This window comes from Lissotriton vulgaris, chromosome 4_1, assembly GCF_964263255.1.
Source record: "Lissotriton vulgaris chromosome 4_1, aLisVul1.2, whole genome shotgun sequence".
Lineage (NCBI taxonomy): Eukaryota > Metazoa > Chordata > Amphibia > Caudata > Salamandridae > Lissotriton > Lissotriton vulgaris.
In genome coordinates this window covers 1,261,935,967-1,261,954,978 of record NC_141691.1, presented here as the reverse complement: position 1 = coordinate 1,261,954,978, position 19,012 = coordinate 1,261,935,967, and the positions used below count along the sequence as shown (strand labels likewise).

General features: G+C 47.0%; 1 protein-coding gene across 6 annotated transcripts in view; it reads left to right on the top strand.

Moving 5' to 3' along the window:
- The window catches only part of LOC147723120 (rho GTPase-activating protein 28-like), a 1,353,671-nt gene that overhangs the window by 1,329,958 nt on the left and 4,701 nt on the right, over positions 1-19,012 (top strand). For all 6 annotated transcript variants that reach the window (XM_086965471.1, XM_086965470.1, XM_086965472.1 and 3 more), the window contains one exon: positions 3,064-3,128. In XM_086965471.1, coding sequence (XP_086821597.1) covers positions 3,064-3,128 — 65 coding nt within the window. The remainder of the gene's footprint in view (positions 1-3,063; positions 3,129-19,012) is intronic.

Here is a 19,012-nt window from a genome sequence, read left to right as displayed (position 1 = left end):
GCTCCTGATTTGACTCTCAGTTCAATACTTGTGCAAAACATACAGTCAGTTACTTCAGAGCCTAATTCCAAGTGTTTTTTTTTACTGGTAAGCCTTTAATAAAGAACCATAGCCATTCGTTTCTCCTACTTAATTTGCCCCACACAAAAAGACAGATGCAGATCTAGATGCAGGAAGCGTATGTTTTACAACCTGTGTGATGGTTGCTTAATTTTACCCAAATTTACAAAGAAAAAGAAAAATGGCAGAGAGGCACACAATGATGGTGCTAATCCATGCCTACAGCTCATTGCAGATGTGGATTTGCCCATGCACCACCCTTGATGCCGAGTAAGCTTGCTTTACTTTTGGTTTTAAGCCGACACATATCGCCATTTGCATTGTTTGTAAATACCAATCTGGATTTTGTGCCGTTTCTGCTGAAAAAAAATGATGCAACCCTGACACAATTCCTTTGTGCATCAGGGACTGAGGCTACAGAGATGACATAGAATGAATGTAACACCGTTGTTTCTGCTTAGCATGATCTTGAACAAACTTGTTCGGAAACATTGAATGTCCATGTACACGTTCAACTCATCTAGAGGTTAATGTGCTCCCCGATGAACATATTAAAGAACGAGAAAACACGGATAGCACAGAATTTAATCTTAATCTCCTAAAGGCACATATTGAGCTCAAGAAGAGGTTACACATGATGCAATCCCTGGTTAGTTCTGATCAGGCTTCCCGGGAGCACCCGAAAAAAAATGTGCACATGTAAATTTGCACGTGTTTACCATCGACTTGTAGTCGATGGTGTTTACCATCGACTTGTAGTCGATGGTAATAGCATTTGCTAAATGAACAGTTTGCATTTAGAAATTGCTTGGTATGTGTGCTAAGGGAATCACAAATTGCAATTCCCGATTTGTAGTCGCAATTTTAGGTAACTGCACTTTTTGCGTTTACCTAAAATTGCGACTACAAAGCCTTTCATATATCTTGAAAGGCTATTTTGCATTCACAAACGTGCGAAATGATCGATTTGCACCATTTGCAAATGCAACATTGTTTGATACATGTGACCCTCAATTATTTGAGATTTGACAAAGAGATAACAAAAGACATTTCACTACTGAAAAGTTTAAGAGCCTAATATAGACTTTAGAGATGAGTTACTTCCTCACAAAGGTGGCAGATATCCTGTCAGTTCATAATGGTGTATGGCACATGTAAAACAACGTAGAGAGGATATTGCCACATTTGTGATGGAGTGCCTCGCAGAAGATCCCTGGAAACTGTAAAAACTCCTCCCTGGGGGTGTCCTTAGAGGTGCACTGAATGCCCTCTATATAAGTGGTGTACCATCAGTGGCCCTCCTCACAGCCTCTTTGCCCATGTACCCGGGTCTGTAATACAGCAACCAGGCAGGGCAAAAGCGCTCCCTCCACACCAAACTACACCCCCATGTTCACTTGAGAGCACGCAAGTGCAAAACGTGCTCTGGCACAATTCATATTACAGAAGGGACCCCACAAGTATATACACCATATTATGTCAGACCTCTGTCCAAGGGTAACTAAATAGACACAAACTTTCTTTGTGGCCCAAGGGCACATTCTACAATATGGCCTCTGGTGTCCTCCCTTCCTCTTCCGTGTCTGCTCATCATTCTGCATTCTCATATCCCTATGCTCCCCTTCTCTTTTCATCCCTTATATCTGTGTCAATGTTATTCCTCTAACTCTGTGCAGTATTACACCGTCTCCTAACCCCCTTTCCCCCATAAATTTCACACCATAGCCCCACCTTCACTTCTAGCTTCCACCCTCACTTCACACATACGAATCTGCATAAGTGCATACGTGTGTGTTAGAACAATAACGTCATCAATGTGCGTCCTCCTAATAAATGGGGTTAAGCATTGGTGTCTACCTACTCACTCCGTCAAAGTATAAACAAGAAACACTTCGCAGATAAATTGGGATGAGATATATTAGGATCAATTTACAAACATCTCGACGACATTTGGAGCAACGTTTTTGGCTCATGGTATTGAGGAGCAAACCCAAAAATAGAAGGGGAAAAGAGTGACAGAGGTAAATGTATATTAAAACATGTTTGTTATTATTCCACGTGAGACCATAATTTTCCTTGTGAAGAAATCATTTGCCCTCCATTCCCATATAAATATGAGGGAGGTCCCTTCTCATTCTCACCTAGAAACTCACCCGTGCCTTGACAGGGGTGAAAACTCACCCGTGCCTTGACAGGGGTGAAAACTCACTCGTGCCTTGACAGGGGTGAAAACTCACCAGTGCCTTGACAGGGGTGAAAACTCACTCGTGCCTTGACAGGGGTGAAAACTCACTCGTGCCTTGACAGGGGTGAAAACTCAGTGCCTTGACAGGGGTGAAAACTCACTCGTGCCTTGACAGGGGTGAAAACTCACTCGTGCCTTGACAGGGGTGAAAACCCACCCGTGGCTTGACAGGGGTGAAAACTCACTCGTGCCTTGACAGGGGTGAAAATTCACTCGTGCCTTGACAGGGGTGAAAACTCACTCGTGCCTTGACAGGTGTGAAAACTCACCCGTGCCTTGACAGGTGTGAAAACACACCCGTGCCTTGACAGGGGTGAAAACTCACTCGTGCCTTGACAGGGGTGAAAACTCACTCGTGCCTTGACAGGGGTGAAAACTCACACGTGCCTTGACAGGGGTGAATGTAAGCTTGTTTCCACATTGGAATACTGCCTGCTCGGGAATTGAATACTACAAATGTTCCTGTTTGTCTGTGTTAATTTACTTTTGAAACTGTCCCACAAGAAACAATTCTAACCTTGTGATTGGAGAAATAATTCCCCATTGCTGATCTACATGAATGCACCTAAACTGAGTTTATTTCCCCCATATTCTTTGGGACGTGGCCTTACTGTTGTCAAAAACTTGCAGTATCCGGAAACAGTAGACCCTGCTTGCGTACAGCACCCGTGCGACCATCAGAAACAATCTATTTTATCCCAAACGTTGTTATTTTTTCCCAAACACACACTAAGATGTCATTGTCTCCTTATTTCTAGCCATGGACCCTCCGACTACAGCAACGAACCAAGCCAAAGTCTGTACGAAATCGGAGGAAATATAGGTATGTAGAGTGGATGAGAGTCACAAGTCTGAACAAAGCCTGGGGTGCATATTATGTCATGATGGTAATGTTCAACATTTTGATGGTACAGGTAGGAACGGGACCCGGTTTTATTGGTTCTCTAACTAGTGTTGTTGGAAGCATGAATTACAACCCAGCTGCAGTTTTTTAATGCAATCTCTGCTCAGCGAGTCAACTGTTGGAGGATTGTTTACAAACTACTCGCATTGTGTGTGACAAATGTAGCTTAAAATTTCAAAGGCGTCCTCGTGCAAAAAGCAAACAAAACTGAGCGTCAACCTTAGAAAAGCCTATTTGATATAATAAGCTTAAAGGAAGAATAGAGAGCACAATCTAGAACAGTGTAGGATGGTATAAATTGTGCCTTCCTAAGTTCCTCGTCATCATGAGCATAGTCCAAAAACATAATAGCAAACACTATGTGAACTATGAACGTGGAACGATTCACCGTGGGAAAAAAGATCATAAACCCTTTATGTCAGAAGTCAAGCACTCAGAGGCTGCACAGGTTCGTCGATAAACGGCACAACGGTGCCATCTTGTGACCAATTTTTATAATGTACAAAGCACAACTGATTATAACCAGAAATCATTCCTACGCGCGCACAGTTGTGTTGCAAAGCATGAAAATGTTACCGACTTAACAGTAGGTGTTGGTACTTACATTTGCAAAGCTAATTTTTTAATGTAAAAAAGGGGCATATTTGCAAGCCCCTATTGCTACTCGAACGTCACTTTTAAGAAAGTTCCTGTAGCAATAGGAGCTCCGCCTTATTTACAAGGTGGCGTTAAGCCATTTAACATGGCTTAAAGCCGCCTTGTAAGTAAGGCCCCCTTTCAGACTGCACTTAACGTGAAAGAGGAGGGCAATGGGTGCTGCGATGGGCGTTCTGGAGCAACACCCATTGATTTTGGCGCTGCCCCCTATTTATTTTTTTTGTGTCCTCATTAGCCATAAAGTCGATCCAACTGTGCTCCTATCCGCACAGACACGAGGCCCGACCCCCCTGTAGCACCTAGAAGCCCAATACTAAGCTCCAGGTACCCACAGAGTCAGTCCCAATGTCGCCAGCAGAGCTTGGACGGACGTTCTCCCTTTCGGACCAGTTCGGCCAGTTGTCCAATAGCTGTACGGTACCTCCCTTTTGGACAGAGATATTTTAGGTCTAATCATCGGACCCGGGGAGAAAAAAAAAAACCCGGGTTGGCTAACTATTTCTTCTCCAATTGATCAAGAGGTCCCAAAATCTCAGAGATCGAGGGTTACATGTTCTAGTTAGATCCAGCTTTGATGTTGCATATAATGAAGACAGCCACTCTACATGTGTTGGGGGGTTTATGTTAACCCAGTTTTTGCAGATTTCTCTTCTTGCCAATAAGATGGCGTAAAACAGAAAATCTCTCTCTAATCCCTTGATGTTGTCATTTAGTCCGAAAATGATTAAAGACCATGAGCACGGGATAGATAATCCGAGAATAGATTCGAGTGTTGTTCTGACTTTGTGCCAAAAGGTGGCAATGTTCGGGCACTCACAAAACATATGAAGATCTGAGGCTGCTGGAAAAAAGCATTTGCAACAACACTTCCCGGGTTGAAATTTCGACAGCCGTTTAGGAGAGTAATACGCTCTGTGAAGTGTGAAGAAATGGTTGCGCCTCAGCCATGCTGGCTTAATGATTTTATAGAGGAGGGTAAAAGATTCCCGCGTTGGCATTCCCCACAATTATAAAAAAAAGCAGAGGATTTTGGGAAATTCTCGGGATACGAAATTAATGCTGGGAAAACGGAAATTATGGTTTGGAATATTCACAATCTCCAACTCCCAGTAAAATCCTCAATGAGGTACCTGGGAATTACAATAACTAAAGATCTAGAACACCTGGCTCAAAACAACTTAGCCTGTATCTCCCGAGAATCCCAAATCTTGATGAAAGCTTGGTCTTTCCTCCCGCTTACCATCTACGGGAGAACTAGCTTGATAAAAATGAGTATTCTCCCGAAATTTACTTTTATCTTTAATTCCATCCCGCTAGTCTTTGATACCAAACAGCTTGCAAAATGTCAGTAAAACATTAATTCATTTATTTGGGGATATAAATCCAGCAGATTAGCTTGGAAAAAACTGAGAAGGAGAAGAGAAAAAGGGGGGCTTGCATTGCCAGACCTGGAATACTACGCCTGGGCATTTCATCTGTCCCACTCCAGGATGTTACTTAAGATCCCCTGGGAAAATGCAAATGGGCTTATGTACAAGGCAATGTTATTGGGTTCGGACCTTCCAGTGAACGGCTTTCTCTTCAAGTTCGGCCACCAGAAGTTCTTTAAAAAAATTAGATTAAAGTCATTATTGAGTATTTTAAAAGAATGGTCTCAAATAAAATCTAAGGCCGGGATAGGATACCTATCTTAACATGCCCCGATTTGGGGCTTACCTGGACTAGCATCACAAGTAGCCAACACAGCTAAAAGAGTCCTACTAGACGCAGGTATCACAAAGTGGGGCGATCTGCTGGTGGAAGGATCAATCATTGACTGGGATATTTTCAAGCTCAAGGTAACATCATCACTCTCTTGGATAGTATACTTACAAATAGGCAGCTGGATTCGGACTCAAACTAAGAAGAAAGGAATGATGGGAGAGGAGAGTCCTTTAGAAAATATCCTAGTTGAAAGATCGGCGGGAAAAAAGGAAGTCGCACTCTTCTACTGGCACATCGTAGAGGATGGAGAGCGTGATCTCAACCTCCCGGAAAAACTTTGGGGTGCGGAGGGAGAACCATATATGGAGGACGCTGCCCCCTATTTACGGGGGTGGCGTAAATATGGGCCAGCGCCAAATTTAAGACCAAAAACAACTTGCTCTTAACATGGCGAAGCGAGGAGAAATTATTACTTTCTTTTTATTTTTGTTGTTTCTATGAAACAGCAAATCGCCATGAATGTTTATTTATGCGCAAGACAGTGTCCCTCCCCGCACTGAAGCATTCATTAAAAAAAATACAATTTCCAATTTCTTGCAGCACACATAGGAGTTACAAATCACCTTCCTGTACATTAACAATCATTCCCCCCAGCGCAGGCATCCTTGCAAGGGTACCTGCGTTTGCTCTAGGCAGCTTAATTTAGTGCCAGCGCTAGGGTAAACACAGGTGTGCTCTGTATCATTTAAATACAGCGCATCCCTGTGTGTTTGAATTGATGAAGTGCTGCATTAGCAATTTTGCAGCTAACCCGCTCTTCACCAGTTCATTGTACACATTCCACTTAGTGTGCAATTGGCGGCCCCTACCTCAGGACAAGGAAAATATGTCCTGCCCCTAGATTAGATAGTGAAAGCAGTCATAATTGGGGTACAGCGGGTCCTAAAGCTCCTATGCCCAGTGCCACTGCATCTGCTGCACTAGTGATAGATATGTGTATGACTTTATAATTCAAATGTATCTGTGCTCCACTGAAGTACTGGAGAACAATCACATAGCCTCAATTAAACCCTGTAAAACTTTTTGTGCTAAAAATAAAGAAACCATACCCTGGACAGTTACTTGCCATGAGAAAATAATAATACATTGTCTAATAATCTGGCCATTAGTAGCACATTGTTGTGTTTGTGCACTTTTCCACCAGCTCCAGTTGCTCCACGCCAATTTACTCTGATGTATTTGCATGTTCTGTCTTTGCTCTGGATCCCTGTTCATGCCTTTCAAGATTTAAAATATGTGTGCTTTCTAAATCTTTTTTAGCTATGGCTAGCACTTTGATTTTACAAAAATTCGATATATTTATATATTACCCAGTGGCAGTTTCCACTGGGTAGTTACAGTTAAGTCAGCTGTTCCATAGGGAAAGTGCTCATTTTGTTTTTAATAACTTTGCCCCCGTTTGACGAATGTCCATGAAACTTTACAAAAAGGTGCTACTTTTCGAATAGTTTGTGCATTAAACATTTTGGGGTGATCTAGCCAGTGGGCCCTGAGAAAAAGGGTGTCCCAAAATGCGAAATCTCCATGCATTTTCCATAGACTTCATTAGTCAGGGCTACAACAAAAACTGCTGTACGGAATGACACCAGGGGGCATATTACCAAGGGGGGCGATAGGGAATTATCGCCAGTTTAGTGGCCGTTTTCGGCCGCTAAGCGGCGATAATTCTATCGCTATATTAGCAAGCTGTCGCTAACTGATGTTAGCAACAACTTTTAGGCGATAGCGAGCGGTTTGGGACCCGCTTTGCATGTCAGCGATATTTATCGCTAATGACATGCAAAGTGGGCGTACCGAACCTGTTAGCAACTGAAAGCAGTCGCTAACGCCGCTATTGCCTATTAGCAAGGCGGGCATAGCGGTGGAAATATTCCTGCTATCGCCAAAAACTAACGCCTGCTCAGACCAGTTCTTAACCATGTTATCCAATGGGAGGTGGATAACATGGCTAAGAGCATTTCGTCGCTAATGCGTGAATATCGCTGTATTGTCAGCGATATTCACGCTATCGCCGAAAAAAAATGATCGCTTTGGAGATAAACGTTGCTAATAGCACGTTATCTCAGCGATAATTTCCGGCGATGCTTCGCGATAAAAAATCGTTGCTAAGCCTAGTTAGTGATAAATATCGCTACTCGTTGGTAATATGCCCCCAGATTTGGCAGGAACATACTTCTTTGTCTGCAGATAATGCATTTTGTGGTTTGGGGTACATCTGTTCAGTAGTTTTTTTAGAAATTAATTTTTAATATGGCGCATTCCTGTCTTTTCCTTTTCGCACAGAACAGTGCAGCAAGGTGGCTTGCTTCATCGAAATTAATATTTAATATGGCGCATTCCTGTCTTTTCCTTTTCGCACAGAACAGTGCAGCAAGGTGGCTTGCTTCATCGTGCTGCATGAATAAATGATACATATCTAGGCATCAAAAGTATTTGTATATCTGGTCCCCAGTAAGGTAGTTAAAGTTAGGACCTGGTTTTCATCAGAAAATCAGATTTTTGTTTTCATAATAACTTTGGAGCCATTCAATAAATCTTCATAAAATGTTCAATACTAGTATGCAGCTGTCTTCAGCTGCAGTGTGCAAAGTTTCAGGGTGATTCATGAAGCTGGGGCCGAGAAAAAGGGTGTCCCAATACTTGTTTTCCGTATGCAATTTTCCATAGGGGTTATTGAACACAACTAAAGCCTGAACTGCTGATGGAATTACACCAAGTTTGAAAGAAAGCTAGATCTTGGTCCATAAAGTAAACATTCTGTGATTTGGTGTAATTATTTTCAATAGTTTAGGGGTTATTAAAGGGAAAAGAAATACAGATATCTTAGGATGCAAACCCTCTGCGGATCCGACAGATCTCATGCTGAGATCTGATTGGCTGCCAATACTTAAACAATAAAGTTTTGTCAGCCATCATGGAACTCAAAGTCATCAGAGTCCTCCCAAAAAAAGAGACAGGTACAGGGTAGAAATACCCTGCCCCCTAGACCCCACCGGGGCCCAAAAAATACGTTTTCCAATGTTTCTGCAAAATCATGGTGGATCGGTGAATTTACTCAGATTTGAAAGAAAAGAAAAAAGAAGCGCAGGAAAGCGAGGAAAGGCACAAATCACCCATGTATTTCATTAACACAATATTGCTGTTTGAAGGAAGGCACTCAAAAAGCGAATAGGTTGTGGGAAGCAAATACAGAGAGAGGGAGGTGTTACCGTAAGCATGGGCATTCCCCCACCAGGGAGAGGAGGAAGGCCATTGCTGTTGTCGTTTGGACCTGGGCAGGGCTTGGCGTACGAGCTGTCATAGCAGAAGAAGCCCTGGATGTTGCCAATGAACGTGTCCATGTATTCAAAGTTATAACCCAGCATTACGGTCTCAGCCATGAGCACTATCTATAAAGGAAGCATGCTGTAGGAGGGCATGGCAAACTCATTCAAAAGAAGCATCTGCTACATCTCCCAGGGCAGTGTGGGTGGCAGAGGAGGGATCGCTTGGCCACTGTCCATGCACCGGTAGCTGAACCTCCTCAGACAACCTGTCACAGAATTACTGCTAAGGGCTTTCAATCTTGGGGCAACCATTTTGGGGATTTTGCCAGTGCTCGGGGTGCCTCAAACTCCATTAAAATAGATTCTTCCCAACACTGCCACATCACATTCCCACTCCTAGGAAAACTGCCATGTAAATGTGACTGACTCGCTGTGTATTTTTGTTTTCTGAAAACCCCAGCCACTCGCTCTCCCCCCCTCCATTGTCTGTAAGCAGATATTTTCCCAGTCTCTGTGCCATCGCCCCCCTTGAACCTTACTGCTCTATATCCAGTTTCATTTTTCTCATGTCTTCACACACTCTTGCAATCCCAAACCATGTGTACAAAACAGGATAAAAGGTAACAAATCAAGCTGTTTACTCCTGAGTGAGGTCGGTGTGATGCGGCATTGGGAAACCCAGGGAACAGAAATAACGGCCAGAAATGGACATTGCGTCCCAGGGCAGGCCTACATGTCAATGACATCATGAAATGCCCTCCCTGCACTGCAGGAGTCCCTGGAATATGTACATTTATCCAGATTAAAATTGCATCATTCCCATGAGCACTGCATCCAGATTAGCCAGGGTGTAAGATTGTAAAGATGCAAATTAAGGCCATGCAGTTCCATATAATGCAAAATAGGGGGTGTTGGACTTGGACCTTAATGCAGGGTTATCCCCATACTTGTTGTTTCTTCTTCCTCCTATTTTTTCCTGACCTGTTGTTGTTGGTTTTAGGACTCTGGGCACTTTACCACTGGTAATCAGTGTTAAAGTGCATATTCTCTCTTTGTAAATTGTTATTATGATTGGTTCTCCCTGATTGACATATTTTGTTTTACTGATCAGTTCCTAGTATCAGGGACTGATCAGTAAATCAAACTGGGTGTGCCGGGGCTTGTAAATCAAATACTACTAGTGGGCCTGTAGCACTGATTGTGCCATCCACATGAGTAGCCCTGAAAAGATGTCTCAGGCCTGCCTATGCAGTGCCTGTGCACAGTTTTCTAACTCCCATGTCGACTTGGCAAGTACACCCACTTGTCAGGCCCTAACCTTCCCTTTTCTTACATATAGGACACCTCTGTGGTTGGCCCAAGGTACCCCTCCTGGGCAGGGTGCAGTGTATGTGAAAGGTAGGACATGAACTGATGTGTGTAACATGTCCTGATACTGAAATACTGCCAATTTTGTTTTTCACTATTGAAAGGCTATCTTGTCCACAGGACAGAATGGGGAATGCTTTGTAAGATTTTAAAAGCATATCTTCCCATAGGGATAAGATAGAAAAATAAAGTTTAGACTCTCTGAACTCAGAATGTAATAACACATCTTTTACTAAAGATGGTTTTTAAATTGTGTGTTTGAAAATGCTACTTCTGTAGTAGGGGATCTCTGTGTATAGTCATAATCTAGTGAATAGTCCCGCCCATGTGCGTGGACCCCGGCAATCAAAAATAATCTCTTAAGTTGTCAAAATCATGCAGAAACTGCAAAGACACTTAAGAGAGAATTTAAAGACAAATAATGCAGCCTATATCCACAGGCTACACTGTCCAGTACTTCAACTAGAAATTCCACCAAAAATCACCACACACAGCCCAGCCTGCCAGTTTCTACCATAGAGAAAACTGCCTTCCCCAGTCCCAGACTCAGAAATGATAGAGAGGAAGGTAGGGACAGACAAGCCCCATAGGCTGCCATTATGTGGCTTAAATAGGATACTGTGCCTTTAAGAGAACTTTCTAGACTTCTCCCAGTATCCCAGAATGCATAGCAGGTCCAACTTACTTTCAGTTCTTTTTTCCGGCTCCTGCTTACAGGACCCTGGCATTGAGCTCTCCCTTTTTCAAGGGTTTATTGAATTCGTTTTTGCACTTTTTGACTTTTAAAAGTGCTGTGATTACTGCTTGGTGTTCTCTTCTCACCCTTGTGCTGTTTTTTAGGCGTTTTGGGGCTCCGAAATGCCTGGCCTTTTTGTTAAGTGCCCAGCATGTGAGAGGAAGAAGGCCAAAAGCGACCCCCATGATGTCTGCATCGTGTGCCTTCCAGAAGATCATGGCCCTGAGGAGTGTGTGATCTGCCAGCAACTTTCTGCTAGGACACTCAGGGACAGATTGAAGATCAGGCTGGCTGGCCTGGAGGATAGGCGCCAACGTGCTGCAGGTGGGTCTGGGCAGCCTGGGAGGGATCCCTCTGCCTCTGCTGAGGCCCCTGGGGGGCTCCCCGGGGGCAGGAAGTCCAGCCAACGATCCCATTCTCCGTCGACGTCGAGGGCTTCGACGGCGGCGTCGAGAGGGATGACGACGGCGTGCTCCCCGTCTCCCCGGGGCTCCGGGTCGAGACGGCGCGACGACTCGACGGCGAAGGAGAAGCCGACGTCGAAGTCGACGTCATCGTCTTCGTCGACGTCGAGGTCTTCATACCGACGCCGAAGGCGCAGGGACGTGCATCGGCGCTCGCCGTCGAAGCGGCACCGACGCTCGCCGTCGAGGCGACACCGTCGGTCGTCGTCGAGGCGACACCGCCGATCGTCGTCGAGGCGACACCGCTCCTCGACGTCGGGAACATCAAGACGACGACGGCGATCGACGCCGAGGGCGGACCGCCCGACGTCGAGAGGACGGCGTGAGAGGTCGCGCAAGAGGGGATCGACGTCGAGGAGTCGACGTTCGACGCCGAGGATGAGAGGGTCGACGTCGAGGGGACGACGTTCGACGCCGGAGTCCAGGAAGCGCCGTTCGACGCCGGAAAAGCGTCGTTCTGCGTCCAGCAAACAGCGGTCAGCGTCGAGGAGTAGGTCTCCCTCTCCCAAACGACGCAGAGGGGGCTCTAGCCCCAGGAGTCACGCCACTTCCAGTGGACGCAAGAGGAAGAGGTCGCCTGCGGATGGGGACGGATCTCCGCACCCGTCCCCTAAAAGTTCACCGGGCTCGGTGTACTCGGAAGTGTACACTCCTTCTCGACCCGGGACTCCTCCTCCTCCACCCGTACCGAAGGAGGACCCTCCACCCGTGCCACCACTGCCTGCGGAGGATCCTGCTCCACCTCCGGTCCCACCGCATGGGCCCGCCCCACGGCCGGTGGTGCCTCCGCCGAGGTCCGCTTCTCTGCCGTCACTGCCTGTTCCTCCCAAGGGGACCCCGAAACCGAAGCCCCGGGAGGATCCGAAGAGTCCCCGTGAGAAGCCGCGGAAGACCCCTCCTCGCAAACCGAAGGAGCGCCCTAGAGCTGGCAGGTCCCGTTCTCGCTCTAGGCACAGATCTTCCACGAGGTCGAGACACCGCCATAGGAGGCGCGAATCTCGCTCCCGCACGAGATCGTCTGGGACCAGGGACTATTCACCTACGCTGTCGGGGTCGCCGGACACCAGGGTGTCCCCGATAGATGACCTGGTTGCCTTTCAAGACGTCCTGTTGAGGGGCGCGGCGAAGCTAGGCATTACTCTGACAGTGCCTACTCCGAAGACGTCCGTCATTTTCGAGACTCTACATCAGAGGCACATGTCTCGTCCCCTCCTGCCCTTGGTGCCGGGCTTGGAAGAACCGGCTATGGCGCTGTTTCTCACCCCGGCTGTGACGAGAGCGGCCCCGTCCAGACTACTGAAGAAATACCGGGCTCCTGACTCGGATCCGGCCTTCTTGAGAGCGGAGCCTCCGCCTGACTCCGTCATCGTCACGGCGGCCCGCAAGCAGCACTCTACCACCCCGACTTCCACGGTTCCCCCGGACAAGGAGTCTAGGTGGATGGACTCAGCAGGGCGAAAAATCTGTGGAACTTCCGCGACGTCCATGAAGGCGGCGAGTGCCACGGCTCTGTTGGGGCGTTACGACCGCGCCCTCTGGGACTCCCTCGAGCGCTTTGCGGAACATCTGCCTCGGGAGCAACGTGAAGACTTCATGGAGGTCCTGAGTGAGGGGATGCTGGTGGCCAACCAGATAATCAGCGCGGCTGCGGACTCTTCCCTGTTGGCTGCTCACGGGTTCTGCCACGGGATCAACCAACGGCGCCACGCCTGGCTCCGGCTGACGTCCCTGAAACCGGACGCGCAGCAGAGGGTGGCCAATCTGCCGTTTTCCGGGGAGACCCTCTTCGGGAAGCACGCAGATGATGAAATGGCCCGCATGAAGGCGGAGGCCGAAACACTGACGGCGGTGGGCCTGGAAAAGCCCAAGGAAACCAAGAAGCAGTACCGCCCGTTCCAACGGCGGTTCGGAGGGCAAGGCCGAGGCCGGGGACAGGCTTCGGGGCACTCGCAGCAGCAGCAGCCATTCCGTAAGCCGTTCCAGAAGCGGCAGAAGGGCAGAGGAGGCCAGCAGTCGGCTTCGGCGCCCAAGGGCCAGGCAGGGCCTAGGCCCTAGGAACTTACTTCCCCCGGATCCGTTACCCACTCCGGTAGGGGGAAGCATCCAACCTTTTCTGGCAGAGTGGAGAAAAATTACTCAGGACAAGTGGGTGCTGAATATTGTTTGCAATGGATACAGTCTTCGGTTCACCAGCCCTCCTCCAGCTATTCCCCCGGTCAGCTCCCAGTTTCAGCTGTGCGAGCTTCAGGCGGAAGCGGATATCCTGTTGAGGAAAAGGGCGATAGAAGACGTACCTCGGTCTCAGAGAGGAAGAGGTCTGTACTCCCGGTTCTTTCTGGTTCGCAAGAAGGACAAGAACGAGTTCAGGCCCATTCTGGATTTGCGACAGGCAAACAAGTGGATTCGCAGAGAAAAGTTCCGCATGCTGTCGTTGCACCAGATCTACCCTCAGTTGCAACAGGGAGACTGGCTTTGCGCGATAGACCTACAGGATGCTTACTTCCATGTGCCCATTGCACACAAACACAGGAAGTTCCTGCGGTTCCAAGTCGGCACCAATCACTATCAATACACAGTACTCCCATTCGGACTGAAGTCTGCGCCAAGGACATTCTCGAAGTGCATGGCGGTGGTAGCGGCACACCTGCGGAAGAACAAGGTGTTCGTCTACCCGTACTTGGACGATTGGCTGATCAAGGCATCCTCCTTCTCGGAAGCGCGAGCGCACTTCCAGAAGACGTGCGTTCTCTTGAACAAGCTGGGGTTGCACATCAACATGGCCAAGTCTGTCCCGACTCCGGTCCAATGCATACAGTACTTGGGAGCCTCCATCAATACGCTGTCAGCAAGCGTGTCTCCTTCGGAAGAGCGACGATTATCACTCCTTCGGAAGGCTCAGGCTCTTATGTCGACTCCATCAACAACAGTGAGGACGGTGTCTTCTCTACTGGGATCGATGGCCTCTTGTATCTTCCTGACGCCGCACGCACGGCTACACATGAGACCGCTGCAGGAGTGCTTGGAGGATCAGTGGGATCAGAGGAAAGGATCTTGGGACGACAAGATTCGCCTGTCGCGGCATGCTCTTCAGTCCCTGAAGTGGTGGTGTTCGGCGGAGAATCTCCTCAGAGGGGTTCCCTTTCACAAGGACATTCCCACGCAGACTGTCGTGACGGATGCGTCTCTTCTGGGATGGGGAGCGCACTCCGGGACTCTACAGATTCAAGGCACGTGGTCACCGATGGAGGCCACGTATCACATCAATTTCCTGGAACTCAGGGCTGTTCACTTGGCGCTGAAGGCCTTTCTTCCGTCCTTCCGGACCAACTCTCTGCTTGTACAGACGGACAATACCACCACGATGTATTACCTCAACAAGCAGGGGGGCTCGAGATCGCGCACTCTGTCGCAGGAGGCGCAAGCGATCTGGCACTGGCTCCTAGCCAGAGGACTGACGTTAACGGCCACCCATCTACCAGGTGTGCAGAATGTTCAGGCAGACGCACTGAGCAGACTGCTTCAGGAAAACCACGAATGGGTCATAAACGACGAAGTACTAGGAGAAGTCTTCGCAAGGTGGGGAACTCCAGACGTAGATTTGTTCGCCACCGCCGAAAACAGCAAGTGCAGAGACTTCGCCTCCAGGTACTTCCAGCAAGGGACGCTGGGGAATGCGTTATGGATCGACTGGACGAACGGCTTTCTGTACGCCTTCCCTCCCATTCCCCTGATTCCGGCGGTGCTCATCAAGCTAGCCCGGTCCAGGGCTCGGATGATCCTCATCGCCCCGGAGTGGCCCAGGCAGTGGTGGTTCACGGACCTACTTCACCGGTCTCTCCTTCCTCACATCCGGTTGCCGTGCAGGCCGGACCTTCTCACGAAGTTCGGGGGACGGATGTTACACCCCAACCTCTCGTCTTTGAGTTTGGCGGCATGGCTCCTGAGATAGTGCAATATGGCCATCTGAATCTGCCCGACGATTGCATGGACATACTGAAGGAGTCCAAGAGACCTTCCACTCGGACTTCATACGCTTACAAGTGGAAGAGGTTTTGTGTCTGGTGCCAGTCTAAGAACCATGATCCTACGGCCTGTAAGGAAGATGTCATCCTTCCTTACCTTCTACATTTGGCGCAGTCTGGCCTTAATGTGCATTCCATTAAGGTTCATCTGGCTGCATTGACTGCCTACAGGAAATGCCCTTCACAGACTTCCTTTTTCCAGATCCCCGTGATCAAAGATTTTCTGGAAGGATTGAAGAAAGTATTCCCTCCTGTCAGGCTTCCCTCGCCTTCATGGGAATTGAATGTGGTGCTGTCCAGATTGATGAAGGAACCTTTTGAACCTATTCATAAGGCTTCGTTGCAGCACCTGTCCTGGAAGGCGGCGTTCCTCGTGGCCATTACATCGGCCCGCAGGGTGAGTGAAATTCAGGCGTTGTGTTGTAATGAACCTTATACTGTATTTCATGCTGCTAAGGTTGTTATGCGTACTCACCCTAAATTTCTTCCCAAGGTTATTTCTGACTTTCATGTCAACCAGACTATAACTTTACCTACGTTCTTTCAGAACCCTTCATCCCCAGCGGAGAGGACTCTCCATTCTCTGGATGTTAGGAGGGTGTTGAAACTTTATCTGGATAAAACCAAAGATATCCGTAGGTCTGACCAGTTGTTTATCAATTATGGATCGGTCAGGACAGGTCTTGCGACCTCTAAGCAGTCCATCTCTAGGTGGATTGTGTCCTGCATACAATTGTGTTATCAGAAAGCTAATAAGACCTTAGGAGGTAAGCCTAAGGCTCATTCCACCAGGGGCAAAGCTGCCACGACGGCTCTGCTCCGTAACGTGCCGATTGCTGAAATCTGCAAGGCAGCCACTTGGAAGTCGGTTCATACCTTTGCTAAACATTACTGCCTGGACACTGACGCCAGGGCAGACGCTCAGGTTGGACAGGCTTCGCTGCGGAATTTGTTCGCACAATAGTGGCATTATGTACTTATTCTCCACCACCGCTTAGTTGTGGGGATGGGCTTGCCATTCTATTCACTAGATTATGACTATACACAGAGATCCCCTACTACAGAAGGAGTAGTTTCTGTCCTGTAACTCCAGTTCTGTAGTAGGGGTATCTCTGTTATAGTCATAAGCGCCCTCCCTCCTCCCTGGTGGAGAATTCTTCATGTGAACAATGCGGCAGGTCTGGCGTTTTGTACGCCTTCAAAAAGAACTGAAAGTAAGTTGGACCTGCTATGCATTCTGGGATACTGGGAGAAGTCTAGAAAGTTCTCTTAAAGGCACAGTATCCTATTTAAGCCACATAATGGCAGCCTATGGGGCTTGTCTGTCCCTACCTTCCTCTCTATCATTCCTGAGTCTGGGACTGGGGAAGGCAGTTTTCTCTATGGTAGAAACTGGCAGGCTGGGCTGTGTGTGGTGATTTTTGGTGGAATTTCTAGTTGAAGTACTGGACAGTGTAGCCTGTGGATATAGGCTGCATTATTTGTCTTTAAATTCTCTCTTAAGTGTCTTTGCAGTTTCTGCATGATTTTGACAACTTAAGAGATTATTTTTGATTGCCGGGGTCCACGCACATGGGCGGGACTATTCACTAGATTATGACTATAACAGAGATACCCCTACTACAGAACTGGAGTTACAGGACAGAAACTACTCCTTTTAGAATGTAGGCATTTTGTTGTTTAACCATTCTGTGTGCCTCTACCTGTTTGTGTATTGACTGTCTAGTTGTGGAGAGCCAGAGGCTGGGGAGGTGCATCCTCTCAGACAGCCACCAGGGAGGTTGATGTGTGTCCTGCCTTTCCTGACTGAGTCAGGGCTGGGCTGAATAGACATGGGCTGCATTTAGATTGGGGGAGGTTCTCACTAGCACCTGAATAGGCCCGGTCTGCATTTAGAGTTGTGGGAGGAGATTTGCCTTGCACCTCTATAGGGCCTGTCTGCCTTACACAATGCTATCTCCACCTCCTGCTGGGCAGCTGCACCAGAGAGGACAGAACTGGTTTGGACTGTGTTCAGAGACCCTTGCACAAAAAGAAGAAAGACATTTTGGGGTATAAGTATTGAAACTAAAACTCCTGAACTTTAGACTACTTCTGGAATCAAGAGGAACCTTTGCCAAGGAGAAGGGCTGGAGAAACTGAGGAGAAGTACTGCCCTTGCTGTGTGTCTGGGGTTGGCCTGCAGTTGCTGTTTTCTGCCAAGGAAAGTAGGAGGACTTTATTGTGTTCTGTGTCCCCTGCTTGAGGAAAGTCTCCAAGAGCTTGAGCAGACTTTGCCTCCTGTTTTGAAGTGTTGCATAGAGTGTACAATGTTCTAAATAGAGACTTTGAAAATACTCTGTGGTGTATCTTTCATGAGAGTTTCACTGTCTGGAAACAATGTGGTAAAGAGTTAACTCTCTCCATAGAGTAAATATTATTTACAGTGCCCACTTTTATACTCGGATCAAATTCATTTTCCAGTGTAGGTTTGGTGACTGTGAGGGGTTCGGTACTGACAAAAGCTGTCTGAAGTAGAACATTTATTTTAGAAAAGACATTGACTATCTTGAGGACCTTTGCTTTCCCTGAACAGTTTTAGACATATTGAACACTATGTTTAATGGTGTTTTAATATATCTATGGTTGATTGTTAATGTGAACTATGCTTCCCATGAAGTGTATGGTATAGGGTCAATGTTGCACATGCATTCTACACCTAAGGCACTTGTACCTGTGATGACATTCATGATGCTTGTTATTATTCTGAGCTATTTTGTATTTACTTTATGGCCTTTAATACCATACTAGTTTATAGAGTAATGAGTAAAAAGGAAGCTTGGATGATGTCATCACTGATGCTATCATAGATGTAATTTGAGATGTGATTAATGATGCCATTAAAGATGTAAAAGAACTTGTAATGAGTTATGTAAAATGTAGGGTCATAAGCAGTGCTTAGGGTGGCCGCAAGTTATATGTAGCTGTGCTTACTATATCTGGTGAAATTCTTTGGTTTTAAATGTTAATGTTGCCACTGACATATTCACCTAATTATAATGCTACTTTAACCTTTCTTTTTTTCAGTGAATTTATATATATATATATATATATATATATATATATATATATATATATATATAGAGTAGGGCTGTGATTAAATACGGTTTTTGAAAACTATCTGTGGCCTGGACATCGTTCTTGTGAATTGTGAACGAGTTTGGTGGAATGTGGAGGGATTGGCGATCCCGTCCGAGGCCCGCCGCTGTGAGAGGCCACTGAAGCTTTGCGCCAAACTGCTGCTTGAATATATATATATATATATATATATATATATATATATATATATATATATATATATATATATATATATATATATATATATATATGGAAAGAAAGGGTTGCCCCATGGTGGGAATGCACTTACGGGTAGGAATTGATGCCACCGCAAGGGCGCGAGCCGCGAACAAAGTCCTTTTCCTGCCAGACGCGTTTCGGGCCAACGCCCTCTTCAGTGGCAGACCATGTGACATGACGGCAAGCGGCA